The 17,795-nt window shown below is 43.7% G+C and overlaps 1 protein-coding gene across 1 annotated transcript in view; it reads right to left on the bottom strand.

Moving 5' to 3' along the window:
- The window catches only part of ahr1a (aryl hydrocarbon receptor 1a), a 290,646-nt gene that overhangs the window by 94,330 nt on the left and 178,521 nt on the right, over positions 1-17,795 (bottom strand). The window contains exon 4 of the mRNA XM_072509176.1: positions 8,238-8,327. Within this exon, the coding sequence (XP_072365277.1) occupies positions 8,238-8,327 (90 nt within the window). The remainder of the gene's footprint in view (positions 1-8,237; positions 8,328-17,795) is intronic.

The raw sequence follows: 17,795 nt of genomic DNA, 5'->3' as shown, positions 1-17,795 counted from the left end.
CTCCAACAGAACTAGCAGAAATCATGCTGCAATCAAGTCACTTGTAATACCTTCAAATAGCACTCGTGAACATGTGTTCAGTAGTGCCTGGTTAATAGAGGGACTTAGCTTGGGGGTGTGAGGTTGAAAAATGACAATGCCAGCATCAAATCATTATTATGTGTTGACTGACTGATGCACTAAGCGTCAAGAACCACAAAGACATGTGAGACTTTAACCAAGGCTTTAATACACTACATAGGAAGCTTACCCGACACAGACGACCCCAGACAAAATGGGTCCGGTCTCAGAAGCTGGGTCTTATACTTAACTCCCGGGGGAGTGGCCAAGGCGGAGCTCTCCGTGGCCAGGTCAGGTTACATACAGGTGACCGAACCTCTACAGAGCTACAGTACAATACACAGTACCATACACAGGATTACAGGGCCACGTTACACAAAACTATTATATAACTATGCACAATGCTAGGGAAGTACAGTGGTGTATCACCACACTGACATCATGACCTGCCCATGCTTCATACTTCCAGCACATACCCTTAGTGCCTACACCAGCAACTTTATCAAGATGGTGCTCAATGTGTGCCACATTAGAAGCGTATGCATGTTACATGGATGCCATCTTGGAACCAAAATGGCACCCATAACGCCAAAACTACAGAAGCCACAGAGCACAATTTTGCAGCTATTATCTCTTAAAATGAAACATGTTTTTAATTTGGCTATACATTCTATCCATGAAATGAATAAACAGCAGATTTTTCTTTGGAGCCAGTGATTTCCTGGTACAAAGGGTTACCTTAGCTTCAAAAAATAAGCATCATTACTAGTTTATTTACAATGTACAACAAACCATATTTTTAAATTAAATTACCAGCCAATCTATGCTTTACATCAGTAATTGCTTGTTGCATTTGGAAGTAATTTACATATTACATACTGGCTTGGATTTTGCAGTTGTAATGACGGCAATGCTGTCAGGATTTACCATTTGCGTCCTTTGAACTGACAGTAACATCTGGATTCCTCATATGCACAGTTAAACATGGTATTCCAAAAGCTGTTGTCAGTAATTCAATGTTTCTCCAAAGGGTGCTCTGTTGAGGTACCCCTCGGCTGCAATCAATTAGAAATCACTGAACTGACAAGAAGTTGCCCTTTTACATGGCACAGTCTTTAGACTGCACTCACCACCTGCGAGATTGGTGGCGAGGGTGGAAAATTTCACAAGAATCAGGAAACATGATTCTCGGTGGAGAGAGTGCCCGAGGCTTTGTGGACTGGGGCGTTTCGGCTGCAGCGCTGGTCGGGGACCCCTTAGAGATGGCACCCGATCTGTTTGGGGTCAGTTCTTGGCTCAAAGAGGATCTGCCCCACCAGAATGATGGCGTAAACCATGCCACTCTTTTTTTTAAAGCAAAGAGGCTCAAGGTTCCGTGAGAAAACTGGGCATGGATTCTGTGCCCCGCTGCGGCAGATTTCTGTTTCACCCCGCCGGTGGGATGCTCCGTTTCGCTGGCTGGTCAATGGGGTTTCCCATTGTGGGGCAACCCCACGCTGTCGGGAACCCCCCGGGCTACCGGCAAAACGGAACATCCCGCCGGTGGAGAATCCAGCTCCTGGTCTCTGCAACTGGAGCGTTGCACATCAGTTTCTGTCTGAGCTTGACACTTTGTCAAATTCTGGTAAGATTCTGCCCACACTTTTATGCTCTTAGCATCTGTAAAAACCCTTGAAAGAATTACTCCTTGGGGACTGAGGTGGTAGAGCTGGTATTTTAATACCATAGTAAGTTCATAATTACTGCTAGCCATCCTTGCAGACACTGGAAAGAAGGTTGTACTTTGTTAAATGTCAAACTTTTTATGGGCGGCAAGATGGCACAGTGAATAGGACTGATGCCTCACAGCTCCAGGGACCCAGGTTCAATTCCGGCCTCGAGTGACTGTCTGTGTGGAGTTTGCACTTCCTTCTCGTGTCTGCGTGGGTTTCCTCTGGGTGCTCAGGTTTCCTCTCACAGACCAAAGATGTGCAGGTTAGGTGGATTGACCATGTTAAATTGCCCCATAGTGGTCCAAATGTTAGGTGGGGTTGCTGGTTTACGGGAAATCGGTGGAAGCATGGGCTTAAGTAGGGTGCTCTTTAAAGGGCCGGTGCAGACTCGGTGAGCCGAATAGCCTCCTTCTGCACTGTACATTCTATGCTTCTCATTCATGATAAGAAATTCCACAATTAAAAAATATAATTTTGACTTTTACCTTAATCCCATAAGCATGTCTCAATCATTTATTTTGTTTACTGTAAAATTTAAAAGTCAAGGGATATAGCAGTTCTGGTTTGTCGCCTATCACAATGTGATTGACTGCTTACCTTATGTCACTGTTGCTGGACACCTGGAAATCCTTTTGACTTGACACCAGTGATGAGCGTCATCACTTCACCGCTGACCAGAAAAGACCTACCCATGCAATTTATTAAAATGTGAAATAATCTCAGGTATTTCGTGAATCAATAAGAGAAAACTGAAGGCTAGATTAATAAAGAATTTTCTTTTAGAAATTTAATTGCGTTTTGAATTAAAATTTCTCTCAGATTTCGACAAATACGGAAAAAATTATATTTCTTTTTGAGTACGATGAGATAAAACACTAATTTTCTCCTATGGGACTGTGTGGGCTTTCGGAAATGAATTAGTGATTGCATATACATATTTCATTTATGGTCCCCAAAATACAACCTAGTTGCTATTTAAAAAGTTAAGAGCAGCCATGGATTGGATTTTCCTCCTGTGCTGTAATGTTTTATCCTTGTTATATTTCAAGATTTACATTACAGCATGGGTTAGGAAAGCTACCAGGTGTCCTTTTTGGGTTCAGGTGGTAATTTTGTGCAGCTGTGGGCACAGTGTAATTTGGTCTATTTACACGCCTTCAGGGGACACCTCCATCTTGTTGTGTTCTAGACATCCCTCAGGTGCAACAACCGTGCTCACCTCACCCAATAAGGCTACCTTTTTTTGATAAATCGCGCCCCAGAGCTCTTTTAACTCTCATTGATCCACCAACCCGCTGTTCTCAACTGGACATGGCTCCAGGAAGGGACCTCTTAATTGGTCGCTGTGGGGTCAATTGGCCTGGAAGCAGTACAGTAGGGAAAATTTGTAATTTATTTAAAATGTGAAATCTGGTAATTGTTTTTAAGATCCTTTGAAAAGGACTTTTAGAAGTTTGCATCAATCATTAAGGATCAACTGTAATTTTCTTGGATATTAAGAAATACTGGTCCATGTGGCCAGGTAATCCTTCAATTGGAAGCAATATCAACAGGAAGGAAGTTAAGACAGAAGCTGTACGGCCAGGCACAAAGGAGAGCTACAAGCTGGAGAGCTGGAAGGTGAAACAGATGCAGACACACGAAAAAGCAGACAGAGAGAGAAACAAGAACACAGAATTACTGCGAGGAGAAACCAGCAAAGCTTTACAAAAAGGTTGGTTTTCTGTTCAGCAGCATAAAGAAAAAAATACATTCCAGAAGCTCTTGGGGGAAACTATGTACAGTGTAGCTAAAAGGTACTGAATTCGAAAAAGTAGTGTAAATAACTCAGGCATACGAAAAGCAAAGAGTTTGCATTCCAGGTCCAGATCGTGAACTGGGTATTGTTGGCTGAAAATTCTGGAAAGCTATGCCATCAAAACTAACATGACCCAAGTGGGAGAGGGTTGGCAGATGTGCGCCGTTAGTGCTAACCAGATCTTGGATTGAATACGCTAGCTGATAAATGCGACGTGAGGGCCAAATCAATTGAGATGGAAAGATTGAAATTGCACATGGTGCCACAATTGTGCAGGAAGTGATGGGGTACTTTTTTAAAAATCATTTACGGGATGTGGGCATTGCTGGTTAGGCCAGCATTTATTGTCCATGCCTAGTTGCCCTTCAGAAGGTGATGGTGAGTTGCCTTCTTGAACCACTGCAGTCCTTGAGGTGTAGGTACATCCACTTTGCTGTTAGGGAGGGAATTCTAGGATATTGCTCCAGTGACAGTGAAGAAACGGCGAGATATTTCCAAATCAGGGTGGTGAGTGGCTTGGAGTGGAACCTCCAGGTGGTGGGGTTCCCAGGTATTTGCTCCTCTTGTCCTTCTAGAAGGTGGTAGTCGTGAGTTTGGAAGGTACTCTCTCAGGAACCTTGGTGAGTTACTGCTTTGCATCTTGTCGATGGTAGACACGGCTGCCACTGTTCATTGGCGGTGAAGATTTTGAATGTTTGTGGAAGGGGGAGCAATCAAACTTTATCCTGGATGGTGTTGAACTTCTTGAGTGTTGTTGGAGCTGCACTCATCCAGGAAATTACACTCCTGACTTGTGCCTTGTAGCTGGTGGACAGGCTTTGGGGGGGTCAGGAGGTGAGTTACTCGCCGAGGATTCCTAGCCTTTGACCGGCCCTTGACCTGCCACAATATTAATATGGCTAGTCCAGTTGAGTTTCTGATCAATGATAACCCCCAGGATGTTGATTGTGGGGGATTCAGCGATAGTAATGCCATTGAATGTCAAGGGGCAGTGGTTAGATCCTCTCTTGTAGGAGATGATCATTGCCTGGCACTTGTGTGGTGCGAATGTAACTTGCCACTTGTCAGCCCAAGCTTGAATATTGTCCAGGTCTTGCTGCATTTGGTCAAGACTGCTTCATTATCTGAGGAGTCGCGAATGGTGCTGAACATTGTGCAGTCATCTGCGAACATCCCCTCTTCTGACATTATGATGGAATGGAGGTCATTGATTTGGCAGCTGAAGATAGTTGGGCCTAGGACACTACCCTGAGGAACTCCTATAGTGATGTCTTGGAGTCGAGATGATTGACTTCCAACACTCAACCATCTTCCTTTGTGCCAGGTATGACTCCAACAAGCGGAGAGTTTTCCCCCTGATTCCCATTGACTCCAGTTTAGCTCGAGCTCCTTGATGCCATACTAGGTCAAATGTTGCCTAGATATCAAGGACAGTCACTCTCACCTCACCCCTGGCATTCAGCTCTTTTGTCCATGTTTGAACCAAGGCTGTAATGCGGTCAGGAGCTGAGTGACCCTGGTGGAACCAAACTGAGCATCCATGAGCAGGTTATTGCAGAGTAAGTGCTGCCTGATAGCACTGTCTACTCTCTCAGCACTTTGATGGTGGAGAGTAGACTGATAGGTGGTAATTAGCTGTGTTAGATTTGCCCTGTTTCTTGTGTACAGGACACACCTGGGCAATTTTCCATATTGCCGGGTAGTTGCCAGTGTTCTGGCTGTACTGGAACAGCTTGGCTAGGGGTCCGACAAGTCACTTGTGGTTACATAAGACATATCTTTGTTGTCGTACATGTATAAAGTGAAATTAACATTTTTATTTGAAGCATCGTGTGCCGGCTCATTCATGTTTAATTTGTGTTTGTTCTTATTCATGTGAAAATGACGGCGGCATGTGGTGCAGTGGTTAGCACTGGGACTGCGGCGCTGAGGACCCGAGTTCAAATCCCGGCCCTCGGTCACTGCCCATGTGGAGTTTGCACATTCTCCCCGTGTCTGTGTGGGTTTCATCCCCACAACCCAAAGATGTGCAGGTTAGGTGGATTGACCACACTAAATTGCCCCTTAATTGGAAAAAAAATAATTGGGTATTCTAAAAATTCATGTGAATGTAAAAGTTACAAAAAGTGAAATTATGTTGGTAGTTTGTTCATTTGGGGTTGTTTGGTAACTTGATTATTTTGATTTACGGTTCACACACGGGAATCATAACAGTCATCTCCTTGGAAATCTCCTTGTGTCCAGTCATGGCTAAATCCATGTTCCCCATGTCAGGATCTAGACCCTGAAACTAAAATTCAGTTCTATGTCTCCATTTATAAAGTCCATGCGCCTTTTGAAGTTTCTGGTCAATGGTAATCCTCTAGCAACATCCTGGGGGGCAAGGTTACCATTGATCAGAAATGGAACTGGACTGTCCATATAAATGCTGTGGCTACAAGTGCAGGGCGGAGGCTGGGAACCTCTTGATCTCTGGACCCTTCCTAACAACACAGTGGGTGTTCCCACAACATATAGACTGCAGCAGTTCAAGAAGGTAGCTCACCACTTTCTCAATTACAGATTTAAATGCTGGCCTACTAGCAATGCCCACATCCCATGAACAGATAAAAACAAACATATTCTGCCACAAAGATCTGTGTATACAAACCCCCAGGTATCAGTTCCTCTGCTTTATTTTAAATGTACTGTATAGTTCATATTGCCACTCTTCATTCTATGTCTGAAGTTGTGCTGTGCAGCATCAATGCATTGATGAAGCAGAGCTTTATACAGTTCAATACTGGCAGTATCATAACAATCCTGTTTGACTGCTACTACCTCCACTTCTGATGGAATCGACTTTCATGGTCTTTAACTGAAGTTTATCCTGATGGCATTCAACTTCAATTCAAAAACATGCTCCAAAGCCCATCTCCAGTCTATTACCAAATGTGGCACCTCTGAAAATTTATTTGCACCACCTCCTTTGCCATGAAGCAATTATTCATGCTGCTGGGCTCCTCACATTCAGGTTTCCAACATCCTCATCACTGGCTTCCCAATCTCCAACATACATAAACTACAATTAATCTAGAACTTCACGGATCACTTCTTGTCCTTCACATGGTGCCTCTCACTCTTCACACTCAGCCTTGTCAACCTCCAGTGTCTCTCTTAACTCATGCAACCCAAAATCTTCATCCAGGTCTCCAGGTTCCACCACAAGCTCATTCTGCATTTTGCAGCAACACCTCTAGTGTCTATCCTCTTCTCTTCTCACTTTGGTTGGCTGTGTGTTCTCTGCCCTTGTGCTCTATCGCCACAGTGCCACTGTATTTAGTCTCTTTCATCCATAGTCAAAATATCCCGCTCAGTCATACTAGATCTCTCTCCACCATTAACAGTCTCCTAATAATGTAATTGGATCTCTAGGGTCAACTAAATATCTCCCCATTTGGACTGCTGGCATCCGTCTCACTTCGCGATGCCATAGTGAGGTAGGCAGCTTTCAAAATACCTTGCACCAGATGAATGTACAGTAAACTCAAATCATTCTGAGGTTCCTTGCTTGCTGCTTTAGATCAACATCCAGAAATGAGAAGTACTTATGCAGGAATCCAGCTGACCCAAAATCTAAAGCCCTCAAGATGAAGTGTCAAGTGATTCAATGAGAAATGCAATTAAATACATTTACAATAGAAATATAAAGTGACCAAATATATGACATTAAAATGGGAATGGAAATATTTTTTACATACACTGCTACAATTATCCCCCAGAATCTAACCACACTTTACCTAAATAACTGCACTTAGTCTTAATTCTCACAATGAGGAAGTGACCAGTAAAACTGAGAAACAAAATTAAAAGACCTAAAATACACAAAACCTTAACAGTGGGCAGCATGGTGGCAAAGTGGTTGATGCCCAACGCCAGGGACTCGGGTTCAATTCCGGCCTTAGGCGACTGTGTGGAGTTTGCATGTTTTCCCCGTGTCTGCATGGGTTTCGTCCGGATGCTCCGGTTTCCTCCCACAGTCCAAATACGTGTAGGTTAGGTAGAATGGCCATGCTAAAATTGCCCCTTAATATCCAAAGATGTGCAGGTTAGGTGGGATTACGTGGATAGGGCTGGGTAGTGGGCCGAGGTAGGATCGTCTTCCAGAGGGTCGGTGCAGACGCGATAGGTCAAATGGCCTCTTTCTGCACTGTAGGGATTCTATGATTGAAAATTCAGTTTGGGATTAAACCTGCATTCCAATTCTGTAAACCACTAAAAATAAAACTCAAAAAATGTTTTCATTCAGTGAGCTGTGTGAACTGTGAAGTGTTTCTCCAGGCCATCACAATTAAATTTAGTTTAGCAACACTAGAGATTACTGTCTAGGGTTCTTTTAGTGTTTGAGCGAAAGAGTAAACAAATAGTAGTTTTGAGTCTTTGCCTAGTATAACTGCTGAAAAATAAATTTCATTATTTTGCCAGGCAGCAAATTACATCTCTGCGTCAGTTTATGGTTAAGGAAATACCAAAACAATCAGATCCTTCAGGTCCAATTTGAATTTCACAAGCAAGCCGTCACATGCAAACATGGAATATTAACATGGAAATCCAAAACTGTGATGAATAAGCTGTTCATTTTTCAGATCCATACACATGTATTGCAACAAAAAGATAAAACAAACTACCTGGTGAAACCCGAGATAATCCTGGATGGTGGAGGACGCATAAAAAACTAAACCTTCAGCTGTAATCACCAGCACAAATCCACTGAGAGCCTGGAAAGTAAAAAGAATACAAAAATCGGTCAACAAAATGGATCAGTAATGGGACAAAAACTTTTCCTATAAAATGTTATACTGAATTTATTCATAAGTGAAATGTGAACCTTATGAAGTAGTAGACACAATATAGATGGGAGTAGAAGAAAGAAGCTTATGGCAAGAAACTTCAAACTATTTTAGTGTCTTATAATGCATACCATATAGCTGGATTCCGTGTCGGATGGGGGTTGAAAATAATTTAAAAATTCAGGCTCAAAACAGTGTGTGGTCAAATACACTACTTGATGTGGCACTACTTCATATTGACTTGGAAGAGTTTTAAAATTTGTTCTTAGGATGTGGACATCGCTGTCGAGGCCAGTATTTAATATCCAATTGTCCTGGAATAGGTAATGGTGAGCGGTCTTCTTGAAATGTTGGATTCCATATGGTGTAGGTACACCCACAGCGCTGCTGAAGGAGAAGTTCCAGGATTTTGACCCAACCATGCAAATACTGTGGCTACAAGAGCAGGTCAGAGGCTGGGAATTCTGCAATGTGAAACTCACCTGCTGACTCCCCAAAGCCCGTCCACCATCTCGAAAGCACAAGTCAGGAGTGTGATGGAATGCACCTCACCTTTCTGGGTGCTTGCTGCTTCTTTTATGGGATGTGAGCATCACCAGCAAGGCCAGCATTGGCTGCCCATCCCTAATTGCACTCATTTGAGTGGCCTGTTAGGCCATTTCAGAGGGCAGTGTCAACCACATCGCTGTGCGTCTGGAGCCACAGGTAGACTGAGTAAGGAAGGCAGGATTCTCTCCCCAAGGAACATTAATGAACTAGATGGGTTTTTACAACAATCAATTTCATGGCCAACATTACCGAGTCAAGATTGTAATTCCAGATTTTATCAATTGGAATTAATAATTGGATTGGACCCACATACCCCAGAGCATTAGCCTGGACCTGGCTTACTAATCTTGTGACATTACCACCGCACCACCATCAATGTGTGGTGTGAATGTGACTTGCCACTGACCAACCCAAGTCTTACTCTGGTTCTGCTGCACCATGTTAGTGGACTACAGTTAAGATGTCATGATTGAAGAAAAAGAATCATCTAGGTTCATCCTCTGGATAGGTTACTAGATAGCAATCTGGAAGTTGGAAATCAGGAGGGGTTTTGGGGGGGGGGGAAACGGTAGCACAGTGGTTAGCACAGTTGCTTCACAGCTCCAGGGTCCCAGGTTCGATTCCCAACTTGGGGCACCGTCTGTGCAGAGTCTGCACATTCTCCCCGTGTCTGCATGGGTTTCCTCGGGGTGCTCGGGTTTTCTCCTACAGTCTAAAGATATGCAGGTTAGGTGGATTGGCTATGCTAAATTACCCCTTAGTGTCCAAAAAGATCCGGTGGGGTTACTGGGTTGGGGAGGGGGGTAGGTTGGGGGGGGGGTAGGTTGGAGGTGTGGGCTTAGGTAGAATGCTCTTTCCATGGGCTGGTGCTGACTCGATGGGACGAATGGCCTCCTTCTGCACTGTAAATTCTATGATTCTATGAATATTACTGTAGTAGAATTATCTGCCAACACTCTAGACTCATGTGTAATTAATGGTCACTTGAGCAATGTACCAGAAGGTTATGTGTGCCGATGAAGCTAAATTGCAGACAGCAGTGATCACTTTCAGGATGCACGGAAAAGCCATGAGAAAACTGGAAAATAAGTTATTTAACGAAATATATAAAAGCATAATCAGGTTGCAATGAGTTTTACATTTTGAGGAAGTGTCCACAATCAAAATATTATCAAATTTCAAGTCAATTCAAACTAAGTGAATATTACAATTGGCAAATTCAATGATACAAAATCTGGCTTCATCAGCCAATTAAAATCACATTGTGTCAGCTCAGATGTAAGACACTTAGTTAACACAAAATTTTATACAGTACAATTTAAAGAAAAATCAACTTCAATGCAAGAACAAATTTAAAACACTGGACTTAATGGGAGATCTAATACAATCACAAGAATACCAATGCTTGGGGAAACAGCAGCTTTACACTGTATAAAAAGAGGGTGCTGATTGGTTGGCAAGTGGACTCAGATTGGTAAAGGCATTGCCATGGAGGATGCAGCAGTTGATGATGACCGACAGTTAATTGCCAAGCATTGTTTGAAATTTAAACCAGGTAGCTTGAATCTGATTGGTCATAGAATTTCCCTGTGGCAAGAACAAGCGAATGGCTATCACTTATCATGAAAAATATTTATTATATTTTGTATAAGTGATAGCCATTTGCACTAGAGGGGTGAGAATCACCACACCAAAGGTATGTATAGACTAAAAATATTTTTCCAACAATTTAAAATTAACAAACTCAATTATGTACTTTTTGCATAAAAGTACAAGAAACACAGAGAACATTTGAAATTTGAAATAAAGTGAACATCTTGGAAATGTTCAACTGCTGAGACCCCAAAACGAAGAGCCAGCAATATAGACAGTGAAAATTATGTATGCCATCCAAATCTATATATGTAGGATTTTCAAGCAATCTCTCATTGAGTCATGCATGCACATACTTTAAATTACTGTTATTCAGTGCAATCACCTCTACATTTGGTAGACCAAGACAGATTGTGTCACCACTTTGTCAAGTACCTTTAAACTACCCATAAACATGATTGTGAACTTGCTATAGTTTGCCACTTCATTTCCTTCTTACATTTCCATTACGATCTTTGTCTTTGGCCTACGTATACGTTCCAAAACAAGCAGAATGCGAATTCTGGGAACTAGTGAGATAAGCCTGTCACTTTATAAATCATAATGCAACCACATTTAGAATACTGTGTACAGTTCTGGGATGCTACAGTAGTAAAAACAATATTACAGCTATTGAAAATGTACACAAAGGAACAATCAGAATTATTATAGGTATGTAGGGACTATTTATATCTGACATGAAGCAGACTACCTTGAACGTTCATACGATTACATTTTTAAGGATTTGAAAAAGGGGCCATAGACTATGAACAGCTATTTCACCTTGTCTTGAAAGGGAGGATCAGAAGAAACAGCCTACAATGAAGGGGAGCAAATTCAAGATAATCTGCATAGGACACATTTCAGTGAGACAATGACCTGTAGAATAGGCTCCGTGGGGAGGCGGTAGAAGAAAATAGTATTGATTCACTCAAAATGCAAATTAAATAGATTTATTTTGGCAAATAGCATTTTGCAATGTGACACACCAGGAATTTGAGATATAGCATATGGAAAGTGTAGCATACTTGTGAAGAAAGTAAACTTATAGTTGCAAAGTTTTCCACCACTTGGGGTTTTCTAGCTTATGGTTTAGGATTGCTGTGGACGAGTTGATAAAGACTGACTACAGCTCCATTATTATTGCATCGTGCAATAACAATGATGGTAGGAGGCAAAATAAATTGGCGTGGAATATTAACTTTACATTTACTGTAACTTTACATTTAATGTAATTTCAAGGAAAGGAACAAATTCTTAGCAGAGCTATTTACTTTCAGCATGCAATTTATAATAATAACCTTTATTAGTGTCACAAGATACAGCATCACAACAGGTCTTCAGCATTGAGGACTCCTCACCATATAAAGAGATTTGCAGTTCAGTACATGGTGCGCTCTATTAAGAATGGAGAGATAAAATGGAGAGGAAAGGAAGAGCGAAGAAAGCCTGAGAATTAGAATGAAGGAAATAAAGAGAAAAAAAGGAAAAGGGTAGGTAAAGCACGATAGGAGGAGATGGAATCAGGGAGGGGACAGGGGAGAGAGGCCAAGATTCTGGCAGCCCTTGTATAGAATTAATCTACTCAATGCATGAAAAGGCTGCATAGCCAGATAGCTATTTCTTTTGTGGGTTTCCTAGGCATGATAATAACTATTCTAAAAATAAAGTGTAAACTATCATTAGGAACAGGGTTCATACCCAGTAAAGAAAGTGATGTAATTATCATTCAATAGAATTCAGGATATCAGAGATAGCTGGAAGTAATTTATAAAGGGCTGCAATTTAATCCTGCCATTCTGACGCCATTGTAAACTACAATAGCAAAGGTCAAAATTGCTGATCAATATCAGCACTGTGCCGATGCATTTTTCATTGCAAGCAATTTGTTTCTGTATTTAATTAGGTTGAACTTTTTAACAAGGGTTTAAAAAAATTTGTGTTACCACTCTGCAGGTGTGCTTAGCCTATTGAGATGTGCAATAAGATTAGCTGGTTCAATTAAAACAGCATTGCGGATTTCTCACCATAAATGGAGCAGATTAACAGTTCAGAACACAGTATGTTTTATGGAGAGAGGAATAGAAGTGGGGGAGAGGGAGAAAAGAATGCCAGAGAATGAAGGAAATTAAGAAAAATGGAAAGCAACAGGGAAGGAGAGAGGTAGGGAGAGAGCAGTAGGAGGCGACGGAGTGAGGAAAGGAAAAGGGATAGAAGTTGAGATCCCTCGAGGGCTTGCAGCCCATGTGAAATTAGCACACAACAAAATACAGCCAACAATCTTTGTGAGAGAGAAGATTGGTGCGAAAAAAAGGACCATTTGATTTCATTCCCTAATACAACTTCCTGCTGTTTAAAAAGACCTGGCAAAACTATAAGGCCAGGAAATTCCACCAGCAGATTGGAACAGAGAGTTTCCACAACTGAGCAAAAAACATCAGGTAGAAAGAAGCAAGAGCTTGGGCCAGCTGCAAATAATGCATGAGGCAACAAAGTAGCATCAACCTGTAGGTGCCAGATTGAGAACTACTGAGCTATGCAATCCTGTTCAATTCATTAAGTACTTAAAGCAAGTGAAGAAGGTTGAAATGTTCTGGTTCGAAGACCTGCAGAGCTGCAGTTATGAACATGATGTTATGGGCACCGCAATGGTTAGCATTGCTGCCTCACAGCGCCCAGCAGGTCCCAGGTTCGATCCTGGCTCTGGGTCACTGTCTGTGTGGAGTTTGCACATTCTCCCTGTTTTTGCGTGGGTTTCGCCCCCACAACCCAAAGATGTGCAGGTTAGGTGGATTGGCCTTGATAAATTGCCCCTTAATTGGAAAAAATCAATTGGGTACTCTAAATTTATATTTAAAAAAAAAACATGTGTTATCAAAGAATGAGTTAAATATTGAGTAGTTGATATACAGAAATCTTCCACAGTATAAATGGTATTCATAATTGAAGGACACAAATACTGAATATGCAAGCACCTGACAAAGAGACATTTTTGACTGCTGCATGCCCATACCTGCCCTTCATCTGAAATGAAAGTTAATCAATGCTCAGTTCTGAATGGCCAAAGGTTTCAGAACTTAGCATTCTTCAGCTAATACAATTATTTATAACCTCTGTCCAGATTCTCGGATCAATCCTGGAAACATAGGAAAATAGAACATAGAACAGTACAGCACAGAACAGGCCCTTCGGCCCTCGATGTTGTGCCGAGCATTGTCCGAAACCAAGGTTAAGCTATCCCACTCCCTGTCATTCTGGTGTGCTCCATGTGCCTATCCAATAACCGCTTGAAAGTTCCTAAAGTGTCCGACTCCACTATCACAGCAGGCAGTCCATTCCACACCCTAACCACTCTCTGAGTAAAGAACCTACCTCGGACATCCTTCCTATATCTCCCACCCTGAACCTTATAGTTATGCCCCCTTGTAACAGCTACATCCACCCGAGGAAATAGTCACTGAACGTCCACTCTATCTATCTCCCTCATTATCTTATAAACCTCTATTACGTCGCCTCTCATCCTCCTCCGCTCCAAAGAGAAAAGCCCTAGCTCCCTCAACCTTTCCTCATAAGACCTATCCTGCAAACCAGGCAGCATCCTGGTCAATCTCCTTTGCACCCTTTCCAATCCTTCCACATCCTTCCTACAATGAAGTGACCAGAACTGCACACAATACTCCAAATGTGGTCTCACCAGGGTCATGTATAGTTGCAGCATAACCCCACGGCTCTTAAACTCAAGCCCCCTGTTAATAAACGATAACACACTATAAGCCTTCTTCATGGCTCTATCGACTTGAGTGGCAACCTTCAGAGATCTGTGGACATGAACCCAAGATCTCTCTGTTCCTCCACATTCCTCAGAACCCTGCAATCCGCATTCATATTTTTTCAACCAAAATGAATCACCTCGCACTTATCAGGGTTAAACTCCATCTGCCATTTTTAAGCCCAGCTCTGCATCCTATCAATGTCTCTTTGCTGCCTACAACAGCCCTCCACCTCATCCACTACTCCACCAATCTTGGTGTCATCAGCAAATTTACTGACCCACCCTTCAGCCCCCTCCTCCAAGTCATTGATAAAAATCATAAATAGCAGAGGACCCAGCACTGATCCCTGTGGTACACCCCTGGTAACTGGTGTCCAGTCTGAAAATTTTCCATCCACCACCATCCTCTGGGCGAGATTCTCCACTCCCACGCCGATTGAGAGAATCGCCTGGGCCGCCAAAATTTCCCGGGACGCCGATTTGCCCTCCCGCGATTCTCCCAAGCGGCGGGAATGGTATGGTCGACTTCTGCGGGCCGCAGGCCGGAGAATCGCCGGAGACACCCAAAATGGCGATTCTTCGGCACCCCCGCTATTCTCAGGGCCGAGCGGCCAGGCCAAAACGGCGGGTTCCCCCCGACGCCGTCCACACCTGGTCGCTGCCGTCGGGAACAGCGCGTGAACGCTGGGGGGGCGGCCTGCGGCCTCCTTCCTTCCGCGGCTCCGCAACATCCGTCCGCCATCTTCTTGCGGGGCGGACTTAGAGAGGACGGCAACCACGCATGCGCGGATGACGCCAGTTATGCCGGCCGCGTCATCTATGCGGCGCCTCCTTCACGCGGCGACAAGGCCTGGCGCGTGTAGATGACGCAGCCCCGATCCTAGCCCATTGTCGGGGCCTGAATCGTTCGGGATCGGGGCCATTTCGCGCCGTTGTGAACCTCGATGGCATGGGCATTTCGGCGCGGGAGTGGAGAATCCCGCCCTCTGTCTTCTATGTGATAGCTAGTTACTTATCCAATTGGTCAAAGTTCCCTCTATCCCACACCTCCTTACTTTCTTCATGAGCCGACCATGGGGAACCTTATCAAACGCCTTACTAAAATCCACGTAGACGACATCAACTGCTCTACCTTCATCTACACACTTAGTTACCTCCTCAAAGAATTCAATCAAATTTGTGAGGCAAGACCTACCCTTCACGAATCCGTGTTGACTATCCCGGATTAAGCTCCATCTTTCCAAATGGTCATAAATCCTATCCTTCAGGACCTTTCCCATTATCTTCCCGACCACCGAAGTAAGACTAACTGGCCTATAATTACCAGGGTCATACCTATTCCCTTTCTTGAACAGACAAACAACATTCACCACTCTCCAGTCCTCTGGCACTATCCCCGTGGACAGCGAGGACCCAAAGATCAAAGCCAAATGCTCTGCAATCTCATCCCTTGCCTCCCAAAGAATCCTTGGGTATATCCCATCTGGCCCAGGGGACTTGTCGACCCTAAGGTTTTTCAAAATTGCTAATACATCCTTCCTCAGAACATCTACTTCCTCCAGCCTACTCGCCTGAATCACACTCTCATCCTCAAAAACATGGTCCCTCTCCTTTGTGAACACTGAAGAAAAGTATTCATTCAATGACTCTCCTATTTCTTCTGACTCCATGCACAAGTTCCCACTATTGTCCTTGACCGGCCCTACCCTCACATTGGTCATTCTTTTATTTCTCGCATAAGAGTAAAAAGCCTAGGGGTTTTCCTTGATCCGACCCACCAAGGACTTCTCATGCCCCCTCCTAGCTCTCCTAAGCCCTTTTTCCAGCTCATTCCTTGCAACCTTGTAACCCTCAAGTGACCCTACTGAAGCTTGTTTTCTCATCCTTATATACCCTTCCTTTTTCCTCTTGACAAGACATTCAACCTCTTTTGTGAACCATGGTTCCCTCACTCGGCCATTTCCTCCCTGAATGACAGGGACATGCCTATCAAGGACACGCAGTATTTGTTCCTTGAACAATCTCCACTTTTCATTTGTGCCTTTCCCTGACAGTTTCTGTTCCCATCTTATGCTCCCTAATTCTTGCCTAATTGGATAATAATTAACCCTTCCCCAATTATAAACCTTGCCCTGCCGTATGGCCCTATCCCTCTCCATTGCAATAGTGAAAGACACCGAATTGTGGTTACTATCTCCAAAGTGCTCTCCCACAAACAAATCTAACACTTGGCCCGGTTCATTACCCAGTACCAAATCCAATGTGGCCCCCCCTCTTGTCGGCCTATCCACATATTGTGTCAGGAAACCCTCCTGCACACACTGTACAAAAACTGCCCCATCCGAACTGTTCGACCTATAGAGGTTCCAATCAATATTTGGAAAGTTAAAGTCACCCATGACAACTGCCCTGAGACCTCCACACCTATCCATAATCTGTTTTGCAATTTCTTCCTCCACATCTCTATTACTATTTGGGGGCCTATAGAAAACTCCTAACAATGTGACCGCTCCTTTCCTATTTCTAACTTCGGCCCATATTACCTCAGTAGACAGATCCCCTTCAAACTGCCTTTCTGCAGCCGCTAAACTATCCTTGATTAAAAATGCTACTCCTCCACCTCTTTTACCACCTTCCCTACTTTTACTGAAACATCTATCCCCAAGAATTTCCAACAACCATTCCTGGCCCTGTTCTAAACATGTCTTCGTAATGGCCACAACATCGTAGTCCCAAGTACCAATCCACGCTCCAAGTTCACCTACCTTATTCCGGATGCTCCTTGCATTGAAGTAGACACACTTCAACCCACCTTTCTGTCTGCCGGTACACTCCTGCGACCTTGATACCCTCCTCAGTATCTCACCACTCTCGACACTGGCTTCTGGAACACAGCTCGTTTTCCCAGCCCCCTGACAAATTAGTTTAAACCCCCCGAAGAGCTGTAGCAAATTTCCCTCCCAGGATTTTGCTGCCCCTCTGGTTCAGGTGCAAACCGTCCTGTCTGTGCAGGTCCCACCTTCCCCAGAATGTGCTCCAATTATCCACGTACCTGAAACCCTCCCTCCTACACCATCCCTGCAGCCACGTGTTTATTTGCACTCTCTCATTGTTCCTCAACTCGCTAGTACGTGGCACCGGCAACAAACCAGAGATGACACCATGGTTTGTCCTGGCTCTCAGCTTCCACCCTAACTCCCTAAATTCCTGTTTTAAATCCCCGTCCCTTCTTTTACCTATGTCGTTGGTACCGATGTGTACCACGACTTGTGACTGTTCCCCCTCCCCCTTAAGGATTCTTAAAACACTGTCCGAGACGTCACGGACCCTGGCACCCGGGAGGCAACATACCATCCGTGAGTCTCTTTCGCTGCCACAGAACCGTCTATCTGTACCTCTAACTATCGAGTCCCCAATAACTATTGCTCTCCCTCTTTCGCTTC

The sequence above is a fragment of the Scyliorhinus torazame genome, chromosome 6 (genome assembly GCF_047496885.1).
Source record: "Scyliorhinus torazame isolate Kashiwa2021f chromosome 6, sScyTor2.1, whole genome shotgun sequence".
NCBI classification, from domain to species: Eukaryota; Metazoa; Chordata; class Chondrichthyes; order Carcharhiniformes; family Scyliorhinidae; genus Scyliorhinus; species Scyliorhinus torazame.
The sequence above is the reverse complement of the archived record's forward strand: the minus strand, read 5'-3'. Positions and strand labels throughout refer to the sequence as shown.